This window comes from Lonchura striata, chromosome 8 (assembly GCF_050655825.1).
Source record: "Lonchura striata isolate lonStrDom1 chromosome 8, ASM5065582v1, whole genome shotgun sequence".
NCBI lineage: Eukaryota > Metazoa > Chordata > Aves > Passeriformes > Estrildidae > Lonchura > Lonchura striata.
In genome coordinates, this window is record NC_140710.1 from 10,777,751 (window position 1) to 10,796,813 (window position 19,063).

Below are 19,063 nucleotides of genomic sequence, written 5' to 3' on the forward strand. Positions count from 1 at the left end.
ATCTTGACATCTTATTACACATACCAGTTCAGAGCAAGGTGAAGTTTGCAGCACAGTAAGTGCAAAGTACTAAACACAAGAACAATAAATGTACAGCTTTCTTGGATATTTCTGAGCCTCCCTTCTCAAATATATGAGTTTTCTTTATGTTTCTTTAATGAAGTCAGTCTTTTTGCAGTGAAAGGGTTTACAAAAGATCAAGTCTTACTGTCTCAATTCCTAACCAATCCAAGCTTGAGTTGTAAAATGCAAGCAGAATAAAGACCAATTCTTTTAAAACAGACCAAGGCAGTCCAATGGCTCACATGAGCCTGTCTCCCACCCTCCATATTAACAGAACTCCAAAAGACACAGAGCAGTTGAACTGGTTTTCATCACTAAGTTTACTCTCCTATTGGTGGAAACATTTATGGTTAACTCCATAGACACAAAAGCTGTGGTTAAAATTCAAGCAAAGGTATCTCAAACCTATGTAACTTCCTCCCTACTTCTGCAGACTGAAGAGACAACCACCCAATACAGGAGACAGACAACAACACACTTCAGTTATGACACAATAATTAGTAAGAGAGAATTAATAGAGGGTTTCTTCCCCCCATACACACAAAAACATATCCATTTGGCACACTAGAGATACTCTCACATCAGATCATGCACTAAGAATAGATCTGTTTCCAGATATAAGTTTTAGAAGAGATACAGGGAGAGTATAAAATTTTTGAAGTGTTTTAAACAAAGTTACTACCACTAGTTCAGGGGTTAGTAAATCAGATGTGTGTTCAAGTGTCGATGTTAGTGTCAGGCAGCAGGCTCTCTTTCAAAGTGTGCAGGCAGAAGACAGGTGCTATGTTGGAAGGCAGCATGTTCCCCCTATAAACCTAAGAGGAAAGGCTGGCAAGCATGATAAAACAAACAAAAAAAAAATAATCCAAGCAAAGGTTTTGCATTTTGTGGAAAACAATAAATACCCCTATCCTTAAGTGTTAAGGTGTTTAAAGATATAAGAGCAATTCTTAACTTCCCCTCGTACTTCATATATCATTATATACATATTGTAAACTGAATTTCATTAAGTATCATGCTTACTATGGTTTGCCTTGGCTGTAGCTTGCACATTACACACAGCCAAATGGAGAGTTACTGATCCTGTGAAGTGCCCCCAGCACAAAAGAATTTTTTGATTTCTGGTCCAAATTAATTGTATGTCATGCTTAGGTTCCAAACACAATGAGATTGGGAAGGATTTGCCCTGGGTTCAATCTCCACCCAAAAAAAAAAGTTTCCAACCCTATTGGGTTTTAGGACACTTTCATTAGGACACTTTCATCTTCTCTTTCCTGGAAGCATTCCTAATGTCTTTCCTCAAATAACTCAACTGTTTGTTTAGCTGGGAAACTATCCTAGTAGCATGAAATAGTTTTTCTTCAGCTGGTAGGTGACATCATCTTAGTGCCTTTCACATGAGAAAAGGAGGACAAACTGCATCATCAACATGTGTCCACGTCGTTTCCTCGCTGGGTAAGGGAAGAGTCCCGAAGGTTAATCCTTGTGTTGTACTAAGGCTCTTAAAACTCCCTTTGCACTTGGGAAAGGAGCTATTTACCCTTTGGCTAGATGGCTGATTCCCACAGAAGTCTGACTCAGTGCCTCCCAACATGGCTACCATGTCCAATTAAGTAGAAGCCTTGTCATGAGGTGGGAGATAGAGAAGAAGGCAATGTTGTACCTGAGCCTATTGTATGTCCAACGGAGTCAAAGGAAAGAACCACTGAATCTGTAACACAAGAGTACAAGTTCATTTTCCCCTTTCTTTCAGCAGCATTTCTTGCTGTAACATTCTTTGTTATTTTGCTTAAGCAATTCCTTATGCTCCCTTCTGCCAGGAAGCAAAACAGCTTCTTCACCAACCAGACAAAACAACAGGCACCTACCAGAGGTAGAACAATGGAGTATGCAATAAATCACAGTGCTGTTAACCAATGAAGTAGCCACAAGTCATTGAAAAGAATTTCATTTTATGTCTAATAAGTTTGGTCAACTGAATTATAACATGCTTTGCTGGCCTAAAGAGTTTTTTTCTTATCAGATATATTCCTAATATTTTATCCCCACTTAGGAGATTCACCTGTTACAATCAGTTCTTCCCTGAAACAGTTTGTTAAGCCAAGCACTTTGTGTTCCTTGTACTCCATGCTCACCATGTTTCCCACATCTTTACTCACAGTAGTGGCTTCCAACTCAGTGCATTTCAATTCATCAATATCTTTTCACCTTTGCACTATATGCAGCACATGTGCCAAGCATCAAGAAAATATAACCTCTCTATTTGAAACCCTTTTATTTTTCTTTCTGGGAATCACAACAATTATTTTATCCATGACTGAAGTGGCAACTCTTGCTCACTAGTTAGTACCTAACACTTTTAGTCACTGTTTAATATGATGGGGCACCCTTTGCCTTAAATGTGGTTTAAAGGCCCTAGTTTTTATATATGCAACTTGACATTTGGCCACATAGAAACCTTTAGTGCCTGCTTGCACTCAGCTCACCACATGATCCAGACCCTTTATTAGTCATACACTTTCCTCATATAGGACTCTTCCAGCCTAGAATCTATTTGCAAAATTATTAGTAATAATTTGATATTCTGTTCCAAGTAGAGTTGCATTATGGGATCATGCTCAATAATGGAACTTTCTCCCAGCTTTATGCTTATTTGAGACAAACCAAGACTTATTTTGGTAGTAAGCCTCCTGGTTTGCCATCTATTTTCATGGAAGTCATAACTGAAGGAGAAAGACTACCAAATTCTATTCCCCTACCAGTGGAGCAAAATTGGGCTCAGGACTTAGAGATAAATTGCCAATGGGCAAAATGCAAAAAAGAACAAACCACCACAATAGGATTAATAATTTTATGGCCTGAGAAGCTTTAAATCGACACAGCAATAGCTGAACTGCCTTTCATCTTCATGTAAATAAATCCTTTGACATTTCTCTTTGTCACTCAGGTTTCAGATGTGATCAACTCATCACACATCCTTTGCAGCACCACAAAGGCTGCCAAGGTGCAATGGCTCAGTGCGAGGCAAAAAGCTCAAGCAGGAGAAGACTTAGCCTGCTGAAAAGAGTTTAACCTCCTGCTGCATCACTTGAAATTTAGGCAGGCTACAATCACAGGCAGTTACCATGTTAGAGCTGAAAATATCTTGACACTAGGACTGAGCCCTTGTCTTCTCTATATTTTACATTATTCTGATGCTTATTTTCCAACTCTTAAAAATGCAATAAGAAACTGTTAATTTTCAAAATAAGCACCGTTGTTTTAATAAAGGACTGTTAATTTGACTGGCTTTAAAAGAATTTAGAAAAAGAAGGTCTGTGCTGTCTTGGATCCAGCACTATGGTAGTAACATTTAAAAAAATCAAAAAGAAGACATAACTAGTTTCAAAACTTCCTCCAACAAAAATAAAAATCCATCTGGACTTAACAACTGTATTTCCTCTTTTGGGAATAAAATTCAGACATCATTATATTATTCTAAATAGCAAGGAGTTTAATTCATTTTAACTGCATTAACTTCGTTTGCCATCAATTTTAAAGTATCTCTGTGGGGTCCTACTTTTAAAAAACTGTTGATATTTTTATCAACATAATGTACTGCTTTGTAGTTAATGCCAAATTTAAAAGCTGTTAATTTTTCTGAAATATATTTTGCATTCAAACACTGCACATGAAATATTAGGACTTATCTAAGAATGGCTGAAAAGCACTGCAAGTACCAAATTAACATTATCGCAACCCACAAAAAGAGTTTAATGTTTCATTCCCTTAACTGAGAACATTATCTTCCTCATATAAAAAAAGCAATTTACAAGTAGATTAAGAGCTCCCTTTTCCAAACCAGTCCTTCATGCTACTATTAGTTTCAACTAATCAAATTGACTGTGAATAACCTGTATAATAGTCAACTCTTCCTCAACCTCCAGAAGTAATATCATAAACAAGGGTCTTTATTAAAACACTGTGTTTATTTCTGATATTAGCTCTCCAAAAGTGAAAAAACTACAAACCTGAAGAAAGCTGAGATGTCACCTTTCTTCTACCCCAAAAGCTACTCACATCCAAATTCAGAGCTACAGATTATTTCTGTCAGAAGTTGGAGATAAACATTTCTTTGAAGCAAGCCAGATTTACTTGCAAATACACTGAGTTCTGCTTCCACAAACATAAGGAGAAAAGTTTCTTTGCTTCTATTTTCAAATCTCTTTCAGTCATCGCTCAGTTCAAAATCCTCCTGGCTTTCTAGGGGATCTTTTTTGCTGAGACAAAGTGGCAGCTCTGTCTGCACCCAGTGCCTTTCCCCAAGTCCCAGAATGTGCTCTACCTTTCAAAGGCAATCTTCAAAGGCTTAATATTTCAAAACTCATTAAGACACAATGTAAAACATACCCACTTACATGCACCCTTGCTTAGGTGTCAGGAACTGTTTGTGCCTGAAGGAGCAGTCCCCAACTTTTAAGATACCTACTTCCATAAATAAGCTTAGATTTTTGTTCTCCTGCCTTAACTGAAGGGCAGTCTTTATGCCTAAATCATGAAATCTGACACACAGTAACTTGCCAATATATACAGCACACGCCACAGTGCCAGTCTTTTACATCTGTTTTTATGTTAACTACAATCTTTTTTTTCAGTGGCTCTAGCAGCTTAAAAAAGAAAAGGAAAAAAAAAAAACCAAAACAACAAGATATAGCAAAATCCAAATGTAATTCTGGATCTTATCCAACCCATCAGAAGAAGCAAAGACAGCACAAGCACTCACTCTATTTAGAAGGCATTCAGTGCCAGGAATAATGATGGCTGAGACCTCACCAGCCAGATTGCAAAGTTGCTTTGGGTCACTTTTTGTCAACTTTGGGTTCAAGTTGCACTGGCACCTATGCTCTGGGTCACTTTCCCCTCACTCCCACCATCCAGTTAGAGCATCACAAATTGGACCAAATATACAAATCTGCTTCCTCATCCCCCACAAAACAGTCCTGTGCAGGGCTACCTGAATGCACTCCATCACAGCCCCTTTGGAGTGTGAGGAGTGTTGTATGAAACCCTGTTCCACTGCTGTGAAACCAACACAAGGATCCCATTACATTCAGAAAAAAGGAGCTCGAAGATAGACTCTTCAAAGACCCTCAATGCTGCTCTGGGAACAAATTTAAACTCATTCCCAACAATGCTCCATACAGACCCAGAGCTAAATGTAGCTTCAAAGGAACATAACTGGATTTGCACAGATCTGTTTTGTAGTAAAAGCAAAAACAAAACCAAAAAAAAACCAAACCCCCAAAAACTCACCTGCAAGCAAATCTGTGATGACTACATTTATTGCAGCACTTACACCACACTCCAGCTAAGACATCCAGGTGTGTGGACTGATTGTATTTCAAGGCAAGGGATGCACTTCAAGCATTGCTAACCCCTTACGTTTCTCAGGGCCTGGGTAACTGCGCACCACACTCCCCTGTCTCCAAGATGGGTAAATTAAATCATCCTTCTTGCTGCATATATTGTGCACCTTAGCTCGGGGCATTTCTGGACAGCAGATTAGTATTCATCTGCTACTTGTAACACACTGCTGTATCTTTTCCAGTACTCTAGTTTCTGAACAGAAAAATAAATGAAGACTTGGGTCTTCACAAATGAGTGATGATCCTCACCAACAAACTGTAGAATTGTAAGAGACAAACAAAGCCATGCTGAAAAACATCTGAAGTTTCACACTCCCTGCACATCAATAGATAAATGCTTAATGTGGGTAGTGCACTGAAGAGATGTATGGAAACAGCTTTTAAAAGCCCAATAGTGTAAAGTTCTTAAAATCATGTAGGAGCAAATACATGGATTCATTTCCAATACAAATACTATCCTTACTTTGATTTCATTATTGAAGAAAATGCAATATGTGAACCAAAAAACAAGCAGTGGCAATACATAATGAGAACCGCAAATATAATCCACATTCAAACAAGAACTGCATATAAACTGTATGTTTACCTAAGTGCTGTTTCAAAATTCCAGTTAAGATTTTTATAGTAAGTCCCTCTACTAACTTTTTATTGCTTTTTTACAGATTCTCCCTGCAAGGATTTACAGATATTTGCCTCAACTTATTGGAAACCAAAGAAGCTGAACCAATAACTTATCTATTTTTTGGGAGAGGATTGTTTAGGCTTTAAAAATAAATAAATAAATAAAGGCAAGCAAAACCAGACTTCAGCAATAAAGTAACTTCCCCAAGAAAAACAACATGATTGCGTGCTGCTTTGGAAGTGGTCCTGAGAAACCACAAACTGTCAGTCCCACTGGAGTTATAAGAGTTTAATAATAAAGGCCTAATACAGCCTCAATATCACATACCATTACAGCAACACACTCTACAGGCCGAGCCAAACAGGGAATACAAGAACCCATCTAAACTTAAGGCTGTGATTTGGCACATTCTTATTCAGATGCTCAAGCTCTGAGGTCTGTATTGCTTTCTTATATGCATAATCAATGTCTTTCATTCCATACACCCCTGTTCTCCAGATACTCTGATGGATTCCTACAGAACTACAACCTGTATTTAATAACATCTAATGTAATTTCTACCTCCAGAGTTTGATCAGAGACTAGGTATCCTGCAGAGCTCCATCAGCTGGCCTGAGGATGGCAACTGCAGTAATATTACCCAACAAAATTTTTATTCAGAGTCAGAATGAAAACAAAAAAATTAGGTGCTTCATTTTTATCACAGAATTAGAAGAACACCCTTAAGGGTCTGTCATTCATCTGTCTCCCTTTTTCTGCTGAGTACTGAAAAGTATAGGATCAAACATCCCAATAGACATCAAATTTTTTCTGTTTGAGATCAATATTCTGGAATGAGACATACCAGAGAAAGAATATTTAATGCATTAAACTCTTCATAACTTGCTGACAAAGTTATCAATAACAACATAAGCTATTCTTATGTTTCACCCAGTCAGGAAATTAAGTGCGCAAAAGCACTCTCAAACACATTCTACTGTCAGGATTCACTTGGCAAGATCTTAGACCATCTCTTGCCCTAAAGAAAAAATATTTTGAATAAGACCCTCTCTTATAATGACTATGCAACATACTGAATAATTCCTATATCCAAAGAACCGAAAGGAACTGAATAATTTCAGTTCTGTGTTAGAGATCTCACTTAAATATCTAAAGTATGAATATTCTTCCTCAGATTCAGTAAAACATAACTGTCTGCACCTAAAAATTCCTTGACAGGGCAACCTTTACTTCCTAACACATTGTTTTGCGTGCTTAAGATAGATTTAGGGAAGGGCTAAGTAATTTACTCAGTTTAATGACAAGTGCTATCCTACTAACTTATTAAGTATCCTACTTTTGCATTAATGTTGGGCTCCCCGTTCCCCCAGCTTGGTCTATTTTGCTTTACTAAGCTCTTTCTTCCATAGTGCCAGGGATTTTCCTACTTAACACCTTCTTTTCTGAACACAGTGAAATGGCTCTGTGTTAAGGGCACTGGTCACTACAATAACATCTTCTGTACCACAGTTCAAGGATGTTCCAAATGACTCATATTCATAGTCTAAAACTCAAGGCACTAATTATAAGACATCACCTAAGCTCCACTTCACACAGCATCAGTGAAGGTCAAAGGAAACACATGTAATACCACTCTCACTGATAATCTCAGCTCCTATACACATACTCTGTCAAAAGCAATTAGTACTGCTCCTATGTTTAGACACCACAAGGAGTTAGATCTCAAGTGTATTGTTTGAGCAGCATAGTTCTAACATTTTCAATATCTAAGATGAGAAATTACATATAAAGACACATACAGAGTACAGGCACACTTCCTAAGCACAGATTAGAAAGCTAATAGCAGCAAATAGAGGGGCTGCAAGTTTTGGCAAGCAAAACACATGCAGAATTTCAGTCCAGTGCTGTCCACAGCTGATAGGTGACCCAGTTCAAAGTTCAAAACTTTATGGGAAGAGAAAAGTCACTCAGCAACAGGACACCTCTTCAGCAACAGGAAACATCTGATTGTAAAGAACATTTCCAATAAACTCTGGGTTTAATAAATTGTCTTAAAAAAAGGCTGCACTAAATTTGAATGCCTGTCCTGTGTGCCACCTGGCTATACTTATTTTGGTACAGCAATGTGGGATCATGACAATGCTTGTTTCATGTAACGTACCAATGAGGGAAGATTCATCCTCATTTGAGAACACACATCATTGAGCGACATCATAATAATGGAAATATTTAATTCTTAACAGTAATTCACTTATGCACTGTACAAATTAAAGTTTCTGCATTATTGCTCTAGCCACTATCTCTTTAAATATAATGCCCATTTACAAAGCACACAGTGCTGAGGAAGGTCAATAGGTTCTCTCTCTACTTTTGAGGCTGACCCAAAATACCTATTTTATTGACAGCTGACTTAGATCTGAACTCAAATTCCTTGGCCATCCACTCTGCACATGAGGTCCTTTTGTGCTACAGCCTGGACACTGGGAAACTTGACACAGAGCACTGAGGCTCAGCACAAGCTCTGCTGCAGGGAGGGCAGGCACAGCTGGCTCTGAGTCTCTGCAAACTAAGCCACAGCCAACTGGGGTAATTTTGCCATAACCCATGCAGCCCTGAACAAGTCCTTTGATTAAATTATTTCTCATCCATAAAAATAAACAATCTGATTTTTTCCAAAGACCCTTGGATAAAAGGCTTGAAAGCTAAGAATGGATATAGCAAAGTATTATCACTTGTCTGGAGAATTTAATGTGGCATCAAGGTCTAGTGGTTACACTGTAAACAGAAAAGTCATTCTCTATCACCTCTCAATTTCCTGTCACTTAATTGAAAATACAGCTCTCTTAGTGATACTGAACTTGAGGGACGTAGTAACATTTCTTTAGGCAATTTTTATGAATTTCATGGAACCTAACCAACCTTTTTACACTTGTTTTGTGCATTGCTCCTTTTTCATCCGGACATTTGTTATGAAGTGGTAAACTAACTGAACAAGAAAAAACAATCATGTTCTGAACAGATGTAGTTTTAAAATGGTTTGAGCATGGCAATCTTCTTTATTCTGCAATGAATGAATGGAATGAAAAGATGTGGTATCCTGCGCCAGCTGGCAAATGCTCCAGAAGGACATTACATTGCTATTGTCTCCAGCAGTGCCCAAATAACTGTTTGGTGGCAGGAAGGGCTGGTATGTTTTGCTCATAAGATCAGTATTTATTTGGATCTACTACATAACTTTGCAGAGCCATGATCAACACGGTGCTTCACTGAGCATCAGGGACAGGCAGCTCCTCCGTGTCCATCACAGCTCCCTGTCCCAGGGGAAGGCCAACAGCACCTGCTCCTTACCTTGCACTTTCCAGAAGGGAGGTGGGCAGTTCCAGAGAAAAAGGACAAGGTGAGATCAAAGTGCTGCAGGCATTCAATGAAGTTATACTTGGCTTTGAGGGGCACAACTCCAGAGAAGGTTCAGAACTACCATAAAGTCAAAAAAACACCCAGGCCAAACTCTACCAATAAGGCTGGTATCCAAGAAGTTATTTTCTTGACAATGAGAAATCCTTTATAGCTAATCCCAAACAGATTCTCAGTATTTTAAGGAGCTCATGACCTCCTAAGACAAACCTCATATTTTGGTTTCAATTACTATTGTAGAACAAAATCAGTCATACTCCCAAATTCCATAGAAGAACATGCAATAAATTACAAAACAGTACAATTTCTCTCTTTGAAGATAACAATCTATGTTGCAAGACAGAAAATAGGTACTGGCAGTTGGAGAATTACATAGCACAGAGAAAATTAATTCTGTATTTTCATATTGCAAAAAAACCCCATATATTGTTAGCCTAGATACTATAAAACACAAAGCATTTATAATCTGAAATAAATTGCTTTAGTCTTGCAGCATTTTTTCTAAACAAGGACATGGGCCTTTACCTTAATAAAATACAGTTTGTGTCTCAAATTTACATATACTCACACAACTGTCAGAGAACTCTGAAAGGCTGATGTACACTATTTTCTGGTTTACATAAAGATATTTACACACAATTAATGATAATCAGGACAACTATTATAATAGACTGGTCTTGGTTTTATGCCTACTGAGCCACTCAACTATTTTTTCCTCCCTTTCCCTCACATGCAAAAACCACCTTGTTTTCCAAACTAACTCTCAGGAACCCTTCCTTTCTCAAAAGCAGAAGTACAAATACTTCCATCAGGAAATTCACATTCTTGAGTTTGTTTGAAAATGATCTACAACTTATGATTTTTAGCCAGTGGTCAAAAGCTTCCCAAAACTTTAAAGCACACAATATCTGGCCCAACTACCACAATAACTGCCAACAAGGTCCTATGTAGACTTTTTACAGTGAGATTTGTCATCTCTCCTGTCTCTGCCTGGAGCACAAACAAATCACAGGAAGGAGTAAGGTATGAGGTATGAAACCTAAAATATCTCCTGAATACAAGTTTTTTAGAGGCATCTTGTCTAGAAAATGACCACACTAGAATTTATTTTGCATAGCAAGGACCTAGATCATTTATTAACATGAAAGGTGATGTTGAACAGAAAGTCTGCTGGATCCATTTTTCACTCATGTATTTTGTAGTTTGGGGCCATGGGAAAGTTTGTGGGAATTTGTTTAACTTTTAACAGCATTGCCACAACTGATTCCAAAATTTGAAGAGATTTCTGGCCCATCAAGTCCTAAAACTTACTAAGTTTCCAAAACATGCTGAGACTTACAAATGAAAATTTTGATTTGAGAGATCCTACACAGTATGTGATTTTATAGGTAGCAGACATACTCGGAGATATGGAGCATAAATTCTTCCCAAGCTGACTGGCTTGAGGAGCAATTTACTTACTGATACACTAACTGGTCTACAAAGGGCATGTCTACACAAAAACTTTCACATCCTAAACCAAACACTGACATGAGCAAATCTGAAATAAAGGTGTTCCCAGAATATCTGCTTGACTATGAAAGCACCCATACTCAGAGGAAAAAAAAAACTCCAAAACAAGAACCACAGTTACAGAACAGTACATATATTCTCATTTCCTATTATTTTCTTTTACACAAATGTTTGATTTTAATTTTTTAAAAAAGAGTTCATCAAAGCATAAGAAAAATAACCCAGGGATGCACTACACACTGTCAGTAGTGCCTCATTTCTATGTGCTGAAATTGCAGGACAATGAAAATCTTATTGAAATAGCAGCTGCAGGAGTGGAAGTTGATCACCACATACACCACTCAGCCCCTGGACAAATACAGCTGGAGACAATCTAAAGAAAAGTGTTCCTCCTATCACACCACATAGAAAAATACAATGAATCCCTTTAAATTAGCACTTGGCAGAGAAAGAAGCCAGTGAGAGGAAAAAAAAGGCAACCAACCAAATAAAGCATTAAAATAATTCCAAGGCACCCAGAAGGTTAAGTAAGAAGAAACATTGGTTGCAGTCTAGGATCAATGGAATTAAACTGCTGAGCACCTCCCTGAAGTGTTTCAGCCTGTCTAAAAAAAGAAAAAACTCATAGGGTAGTTTCCAAGGCAGCAGTGACTAAAAGTCAGCAGCCACTCTTCTAAGTGGTAAAAGGACATAAAAAAAAAATGCCAGTCTCACCTCCAGCTACAAGAATTTTTATTGATCATTGATAAATTCTATCAAAAAGATCCTCAGCAGAGTGAAGGTTACAGTGACACAAAGCTTGTGTGCAAAACTGGAATAGGCAGTAAAATACCAGAGAACTGCAGAGAACTACACTACATCCAAATGTATTTGGTGAGACTATTCAGGAAATCCACAGTCTCTTGCATCTTTACAATTAAAATGCCTCTAGAAAACAAAACATGAAAGCCCACCCCAAAACCAGAAAAAAAAAAAAAAATAAAAAAAAAAAAAAAAATCCACATCAATGGACTACTTTATTGAAAATATCAAGACAAGGGATAGACTTCCTTGAGAACAGTAATCCAGCATCCAGTATAGCAGCATCACTGAAGCATCATTTTTTTGTTGGTGTTGAAGATCCTGTGAAACTGCCAACTCTACTTCATTAAAAGTTGAAACTTCAGAAATTGAGAGATGCCAAGAACAACTCCCTTTCTAAGTCAATTTCCACAAAGAAAATCTACTGTAATCTCAGAAAGACAAAACTTCCACAGCGCTCCACAACAGACTCCATTTCTTATTAGCATTTCCAGCCACCTGCTGAAGTATGCTTCCAGCCAGGATTTCACAGGCTCACTGGGATTCACAAATTTTAGACTTTTACCAATTCTGGATTACTCCACTAGTGGAACTCCTTATAAAAGGCAACAGTCATTTTACTAACCTTATTCTAAAACAGCTGCCTCATCTAACACAAGTTTATTTGACTAGCAAAAAAACCCAACAGCTTGATGTTGGCAGGTGTGGGATCAACTCAGAAATAGAAAAAGGCCTTTTCTTGGTTTGTGACAAGTCATCAATGTTGGCAACTTTTTGGCCCTAAATTTGACTAGGAAATTGCCTGCACAACTGAGCAGATGATAGGGAAAGAGAGGAGAGGATTAAGGGAAGTGAGATAGCAATGAGTAGGGCATTCTACAAATAAAGAATATTGCAGAAGCCTGAGACAGCAGTTCACAAAACACAAAGGACTGCTGGTCACTCGGAAAAGGCAAGCTGTGTTGAATGGCTTAAGCTGTTGGGTTTTAAAGTCAGGGACTGGTTGTAGAGGAAGAGGTTCTTAGGTTTTATAAGGTTTTTAAACTGTAATAAAAGAGTGACTTTCTCAGGCTGGATAACCTTGACATTCCTTTTAAACCATACTAAAACAAACATGCCCACCAACTCTCCCAAACCGAATCAAGAAATGGCAACACTAACCACAGTAGGTGCTATTCAAGGCGATACACAAACCTCAGCATCGCAAGGCCAAGGACTCCATATGGAGAAATGCAAGCCAAAAGCAGGATTTAGGGCCAATTTCAAAATTGCACATATGTAAGAGTACTGCAACCACTTTAAGATCCTCACTGCATCCGAGCACTCGTTATCACCAGCCCCAGGCCCACAAGACTTCAGAGAAGGAAACAAAGTTATCAGTTGCAGCAGAGCACTTTCCCACAGCTGGTTTTAATTAAGCTAATTTGGCAGTAGTGAATGACAGCAAGCAGAGCCTTCCCAAATCACTTTGCAAGCACTTTTGCCAGCATTTCACCATCTGTCATAACCAGGGTACTTGATACTAACTAGGATCTGTCTGAGGTATAGCATTTTAGAACTGTGTATCCACTCTCCTTTAAAATCATCTGGTAGAGCCACTGCTTACAGGTAACTGGAGCCACGGTTTACAGATAATGGGGTGTTGGGAGAAGATGCAGAACTTGAGGAAAGGCATTGGATAAATTCCACTGAGAAAACCACTCCTGAAAAAGCAGATAGATCACTTGCCAGAATCCCATCATACCTTGGCCATACCCGTGGTACATTAAACTTATAAATGATCACATAGATATTGAGGAGATTTTGGAGCTGTAACAAACAGAACAGCCTATATAATTTCTAGGCTAGTTGTGTAGTTTTTTCTTTTACGGATATGTGTGGGATAGGGCAGGTTTAGCAGGAAGAAATTCTTTGAGTTATACCATGATGTCAGAACAATCCAGGGTACAGCAGACTGTGCAAATTTAAGCCCCATTAAGGGAATGAGAAAGGGTCTAGAAAATGAGTCATTTTAATGGCATCTAACTACATGGAATTTTTTTTCTAAGGTAAATCTGTGACCAGCAATTGGAATGGGAAACATTAATGGTATCAGTACCAGCACTGGCACATGAGACCAACACACATAAGGAACAGATGGATCAGTAAATATAAGTCAAGAACATTAAAAAAACCCAAAAACATACCAGCCTTCTACAGGAACGCTTAGCACATATCCACACCTGGTCTGTCTGATTCACTCAAAGTATGAATATCTGATACTGAAATACTAGTTCTGATTAAAACACTGACCTGGCCACCTCCAATAAATGCAGACTGCTGACACTAAAGCCAGGGAAGTTGCCAGGCACCTTAAACCTGAACCAAGGCAAAGAAAACAATAAATGTTGCAGGATCATAAGTCTGGGCTTCACAAGAGCAGAATTCAGGGACCAGCTTCAGAAAAACCCACAGGATTTGGGCCTTGGGAGAAGATTGGTGCAGGAGAGTTTGCTCACTTTGAAGAATGACCTCCACCATGTTCAAGAATCATAGAGCTAATGTGCAGAAAATCAAGCAATGGTATCAGGAGACCTACATGGATCAACAGGGAGCTTTTGACAATTCTCAGATATAAAAAGAATGCACACAAGAGGTGGGAGTGGGGTCAGGTGAGCAGGGACAAATGCAGAGACACTGCCCTAGTTCACAAAGACAGACTTGGGAATGTCAATCCTGCTGGAGCTGAAAACAGTCAGGAACAAGAAGTGCATCCACAAGCAACTGAGCAGTAAAAAGAAAACTAGAGAAAATGTGGGCCTCCTGCCAAGAAAAAAATATGGAAAAGGTCTGGAGAAATGGGCAGGCAGATCTCATGAAGTTCAGCAAAGAAAAATGCAAAGTCCTGCTCTTGGAGAGGAATAACTATGCCCTACAGGCTGAGTGCCAACCTACTGGAAAACAGCTTTGCAGAGAAGAACCTGGGAATCTGGATGGAGCAGCTGAACCAGCCAGCAGCATGCCCTGGTCACAAAGGCAGCCCACAGCCCCACGGTGGGGGACCCTTCGCCTGGCTCAGCACCACGGGGGCTCTGCTGCAGGGCTGGGGCACTGCTGGGCTCCCCTCTAGAGAGACACACTGGAACAAGTCCAGCAAGTTAAGATGATTAAAGGATTGGAGCATCTGCCATGAGGGGAGGCTGAGAGAGCTGAGATCGCTCAGCCTTGAGCACAGAAGGCTCAGGGTGATCTCAGTAACATAACCTGATGGGAAGGATTAACGAAGGCAGAGATGAGCTCAGAGGTGAGGCACCCAGTGAAAGGACAACAGGCAATGGGAACAAACTGAAAAGCAGGAAATTTTGTTTAAACCTAAGGAAAAAAACACATCTGTAGTATGGGGGTGCCTCCTAGTTACAACTATTTTATGATTCTGTGAAACACCCTTGTGTTCTAAATAAGTATTGCTCTTAGGATTTTAGTGCAAGTATTGCCCCTCAATTGAGACTGCTTCAGAAAAAATTAAATGCAGAGGAATCAACTGCAAAAAAAAAAGACAAACCTTCCTGTCTGCTGGTAAGATGATGCCAGGCAAAAAATTCTTAACAATGCCTTAAAAAAGTGAGAACTCAATTTATCCTGAATAGAGCACAGGGTAAATATAATAACTACAAGGTTAGGTCTCACTTACAAAGAATTTCATTCCCAGTATAATGAAATATAATGCTAATGGCTACTATTTGAGTCCAGGTGTGAAAATCCAACAATCCTGCTGAGATCATGATTATTACCCATAACAAACTGGGTTTTACTACTGGCTTTCACAAGAAGGGCAGCCAGTTAAATACAATGTGCAGACTATGGTGTTTTGGCCAGGAGTTTGAAGGATCTCTGCAGTTTCTCTAGAGTTGTTAAACATATTCAACATGACCGAAGTGTCCTGCACTGACAAATTCCCCCACCAAATTCCACCCTTCAGAAGATTTCAAGCAGGTGGATTATTAATGCCTTGCATTCTGCTAGTGAAAATTTATATATTTATGCCACAGAAGGCACAGCTTCCCTCCACAGCCCCAAACAGGCATTCCCCTAGGCCCCCTCCTTTGAGCCATCACAAGGACTGCCCTGGCTGAAAGGTCAAACTGGCAAGATGACTTTCCATTTTGGTTTTCTGCTCTTCTGCAGTAGGCTGGCATCGTTTGCTATGCCATCAGTCAAACAGAAAGAGCTGGCTCAAGCTGTAGAAACAAGGATGAGGGTTGAAGCACAAAGAATGCAAGTGGTTTCAAAACACAGTTACAGCCAGTGCTGGCAGTGTTTCCTGCAGCCAAAGCCCCAAGGCACATTAATACCTTTCTACCCACTCCTCCCTCCACTGTAGCTCCACCCCTACAAGGCATCTTGTTTTCTGCTCCCAACAGATCCCATCACTAAAAGCTACCTGCCATCCCAGAAACAAGCAGAAGAATGAAGGACCATGAGGACAAACCACGATGAGAGGTAGACTCAGCACATGAAGTGCTTCAGTGAGTTTGCTACTATACCTATTATGCCTTATACCTACAAGGGGTGTGTTCTGACACTGTGGCTAATATCACTTTGTAAGTGAGGTTTTCTGTTTTGCAAAGTAGTTATTTTTGCCAACTTAATATTAAATAAGCCCATGCCAGAATTTCATGGAACCATAGAATGTTTTGGTGTGGAAGGGATCTTAAAAACCATCTAGCTCCAAACCCCTGCCATGGGAAGAAACAACTTCCACTAGACCAGGTTGCTCAAACCCCTGTCCAACATAGCCCTCAAAACTTCCAGGAATGAGGCAGCCACAATTTCTCCGGGCACCCTCTTCTGGTGCCTCACCACCCCCACAATAAATAATTTCTTCCTAATATTCAGTCTGAACCTACACTCTCAGTTTGAAACCATTTCCATAAGTACTTTACACTACAGGCAGAATATAGCAGTGACCAAACTGAAAGGGTCTCACTTCCATCAGGATTACTAATTCCAACCCCAAATTAACACCAAGCTCAAGGCCACACAGGATACTTTCACAGCAAAGCAAAATTCAGGAGATTTTCACATCCTGTGTGGCCCAACACATCACTGCAACTGCCCCTAGCACAGCTGTGCCATCACAACTGCTCACAGGGCAAGGGGAGGTGGTAAATTGGATCATTGAAAAAGTATGGGATAGAAGTCACAAAAAATAGTCCTTAAAAATGTTACTATTAAGTAGTCAATTAGAGCAGATTTACCACAAAAATCAACACACTATGTAACTGTACTCTCAGAAACTTAGATTTGGAAAGCTCAGGTCCTTTCCACGGAACTGAAATGATCCCTGGCAAAATGGTAACATTCCTTAAAAGTGGGTCTTAAATAACAGCCCACCTGTTGACATTCAAATAAAACACAACTCTGGTGAACAGCAGCCAGAGACTGTGCAAGAATGTGGTAAATAAAACACAGGAGGAGAGAGCAGGGCTGTCCAACAAGAGATGGAATAATTGCAACTTTGTCCCCAAGCCTTTACTGGTTTTTTTTTTTTTTGTTTTGTTTTGTTTTTTTACAGTTTATCTGCAGAAGAAAAACTCTCTGGAAAGTTCCAATATAATCAACTCCTCAATCAAGAAGAAAGAAGAAACAGTCCTTCCTCAACACTGAAGGACAAAAAAACTGTATCAGAATACACATCTTTGAAGCACTTTTCAAAACTAATGAGAAAACATTAATATTAATTGGGGGATTAATTGGGGGATTCTCCACAAAACTACTTAGTAAATCCATAAATGAATGCTCTGAAAACGGGGCAGTGATCCAACAACAACTAATAACATGTCAACAGTTCCAATGACTAACATATTAGGAGAAAGAAAAATTCCAAACTCAGTGTGAAAAACCTCATTTTTTATCTTACACCAACAGTACCCTCTGCTGTTCCAAACCTGCACTGCATAAGGTGACATCCAGCCCTGACTATTGGAATACTCCATCTATCAAAAGCACCTACCTAGCTTTATTCATTAATTATCCCACTTCCTGTAGAGATGTTCCAGATATGTTGGTTACTTCCTACTACAAAGCCAGGTTTTGGGTTGGTATAATGCTAATATATTTATTGTCCCAAGACCTTCTTCTGTGATTAGAAAAATACAGTTTTAGCCTTAGAAATAATTTTTAAATTAATATTTTTAAATTAAAAAAAAGAAAATAATTTAAGGCTATTCTCTAAGAAAGACAAGACCCAGTCAACACCACAGTAATATTTTCCGTAAAGAAAAAAGGGGTTTTTGATATTAAAAATCAGTGTATTGTTCAACAGCCACACATCAGAGAAATCCAAATATTCTACCACAAGGTTTTTCAAAACACAACTTGAAGGCTACATCCCATCTGGCAAATGGTCCTAGGGGAAACAACCCAGGAAGATTGCTGTACTTTTGATATCCCCTGATAACCCAGCATGCCCATGATGGAAGAAGGAGCATCATGCTGCAGATGCAGCACAGCAAGAGCAGAAACAGGGAGGTGAGGCAGAGAATCCCATGGGCTTCCCCTGTGAGAAAGATTCCAGACCCATCCATGCAGGGTCGCCATGAAGCTTCAGCAGAAGCCCTGAACCTGAGGAGACACCACCCTGACAGTGTCCAGCTGATGATCTTCATCAGCAGAGAAATTCAGAAATCGAGTGTACTGCTGTTCTTGTCCCCTCATGTGGAAGGCAACATGAGGGAGGATAAGCACAAATTGTATGAGTGCTGCAGGGGAAAAAATGCCCCCAAGTGTGATTTGAAGCACAGGCATCTCACCACAGGCAGCCTGTGTGAACAAGCACAAGGAGCAAAAGACATACAAGAGTAAGGAACACTAACTAGGATTACATGGTTAACATGACCATGCCAAAATTGAACTGTGAATGAATGTACTAAAGTATAATCCAGAACTACAGAAAATACAAACAAACAAAACAGAAAATAGAACTCCTTGAGTACAGAGAAGAAACAAACTTGTACAACTTGCAGTAGAAAAGAAACCTGATCTCAAAACTTTTCAGGGCAGGGTGACACATGACATGTAGAAAATGTCTACAGAGCTTAAAACAAAAAAAAACCTGAACAAAACATGTTGTCCTTAACTGTATTGTCAACAAGACACTTCCACCCAGTTCAATGTCTTCTGAAGCAATGGGAGACAGCAGTCAGTTGCCTTTGACCAAAGGACACAACTTTGAAGCTTCAAGGATGGTTTCATGTATTTCCATCAA

General features: G+C 39.3%; 1 protein-coding gene across 9 annotated transcripts in view; it reads right to left on the reverse strand.

The window, feature by feature from the left end:
* Positions 1 to 19,063, reverse strand: part of ST3GAL3 (ST3 beta-galactoside alpha-2,3-sialyltransferase 3) — a 186,110-nt gene that overhangs the window by 135,314 nt on the left and 31,733 nt on the right. For 7 of the 9 annotated variants that reach the window (XR_014956868.1, XM_085585744.1, XM_085585747.1 and 4 more), the window contains exon 3: positions 1,727 to 1,774. The exons of the other annotated variants lie outside the window; for them this stretch is intronic. Coding sequence is in view for 6 of the 7 variants with exons in the window: in XM_085585744.1 (XP_085441870.1) it covers positions 1,727 to 1,774 (48 nt within the window). In the remaining variant the exon portion in view is untranslated. The remainder of the gene's footprint in view (positions 1 to 1,726; positions 1,775 to 19,063) is intronic. 9 annotated transcript variants of the gene reach the window in all.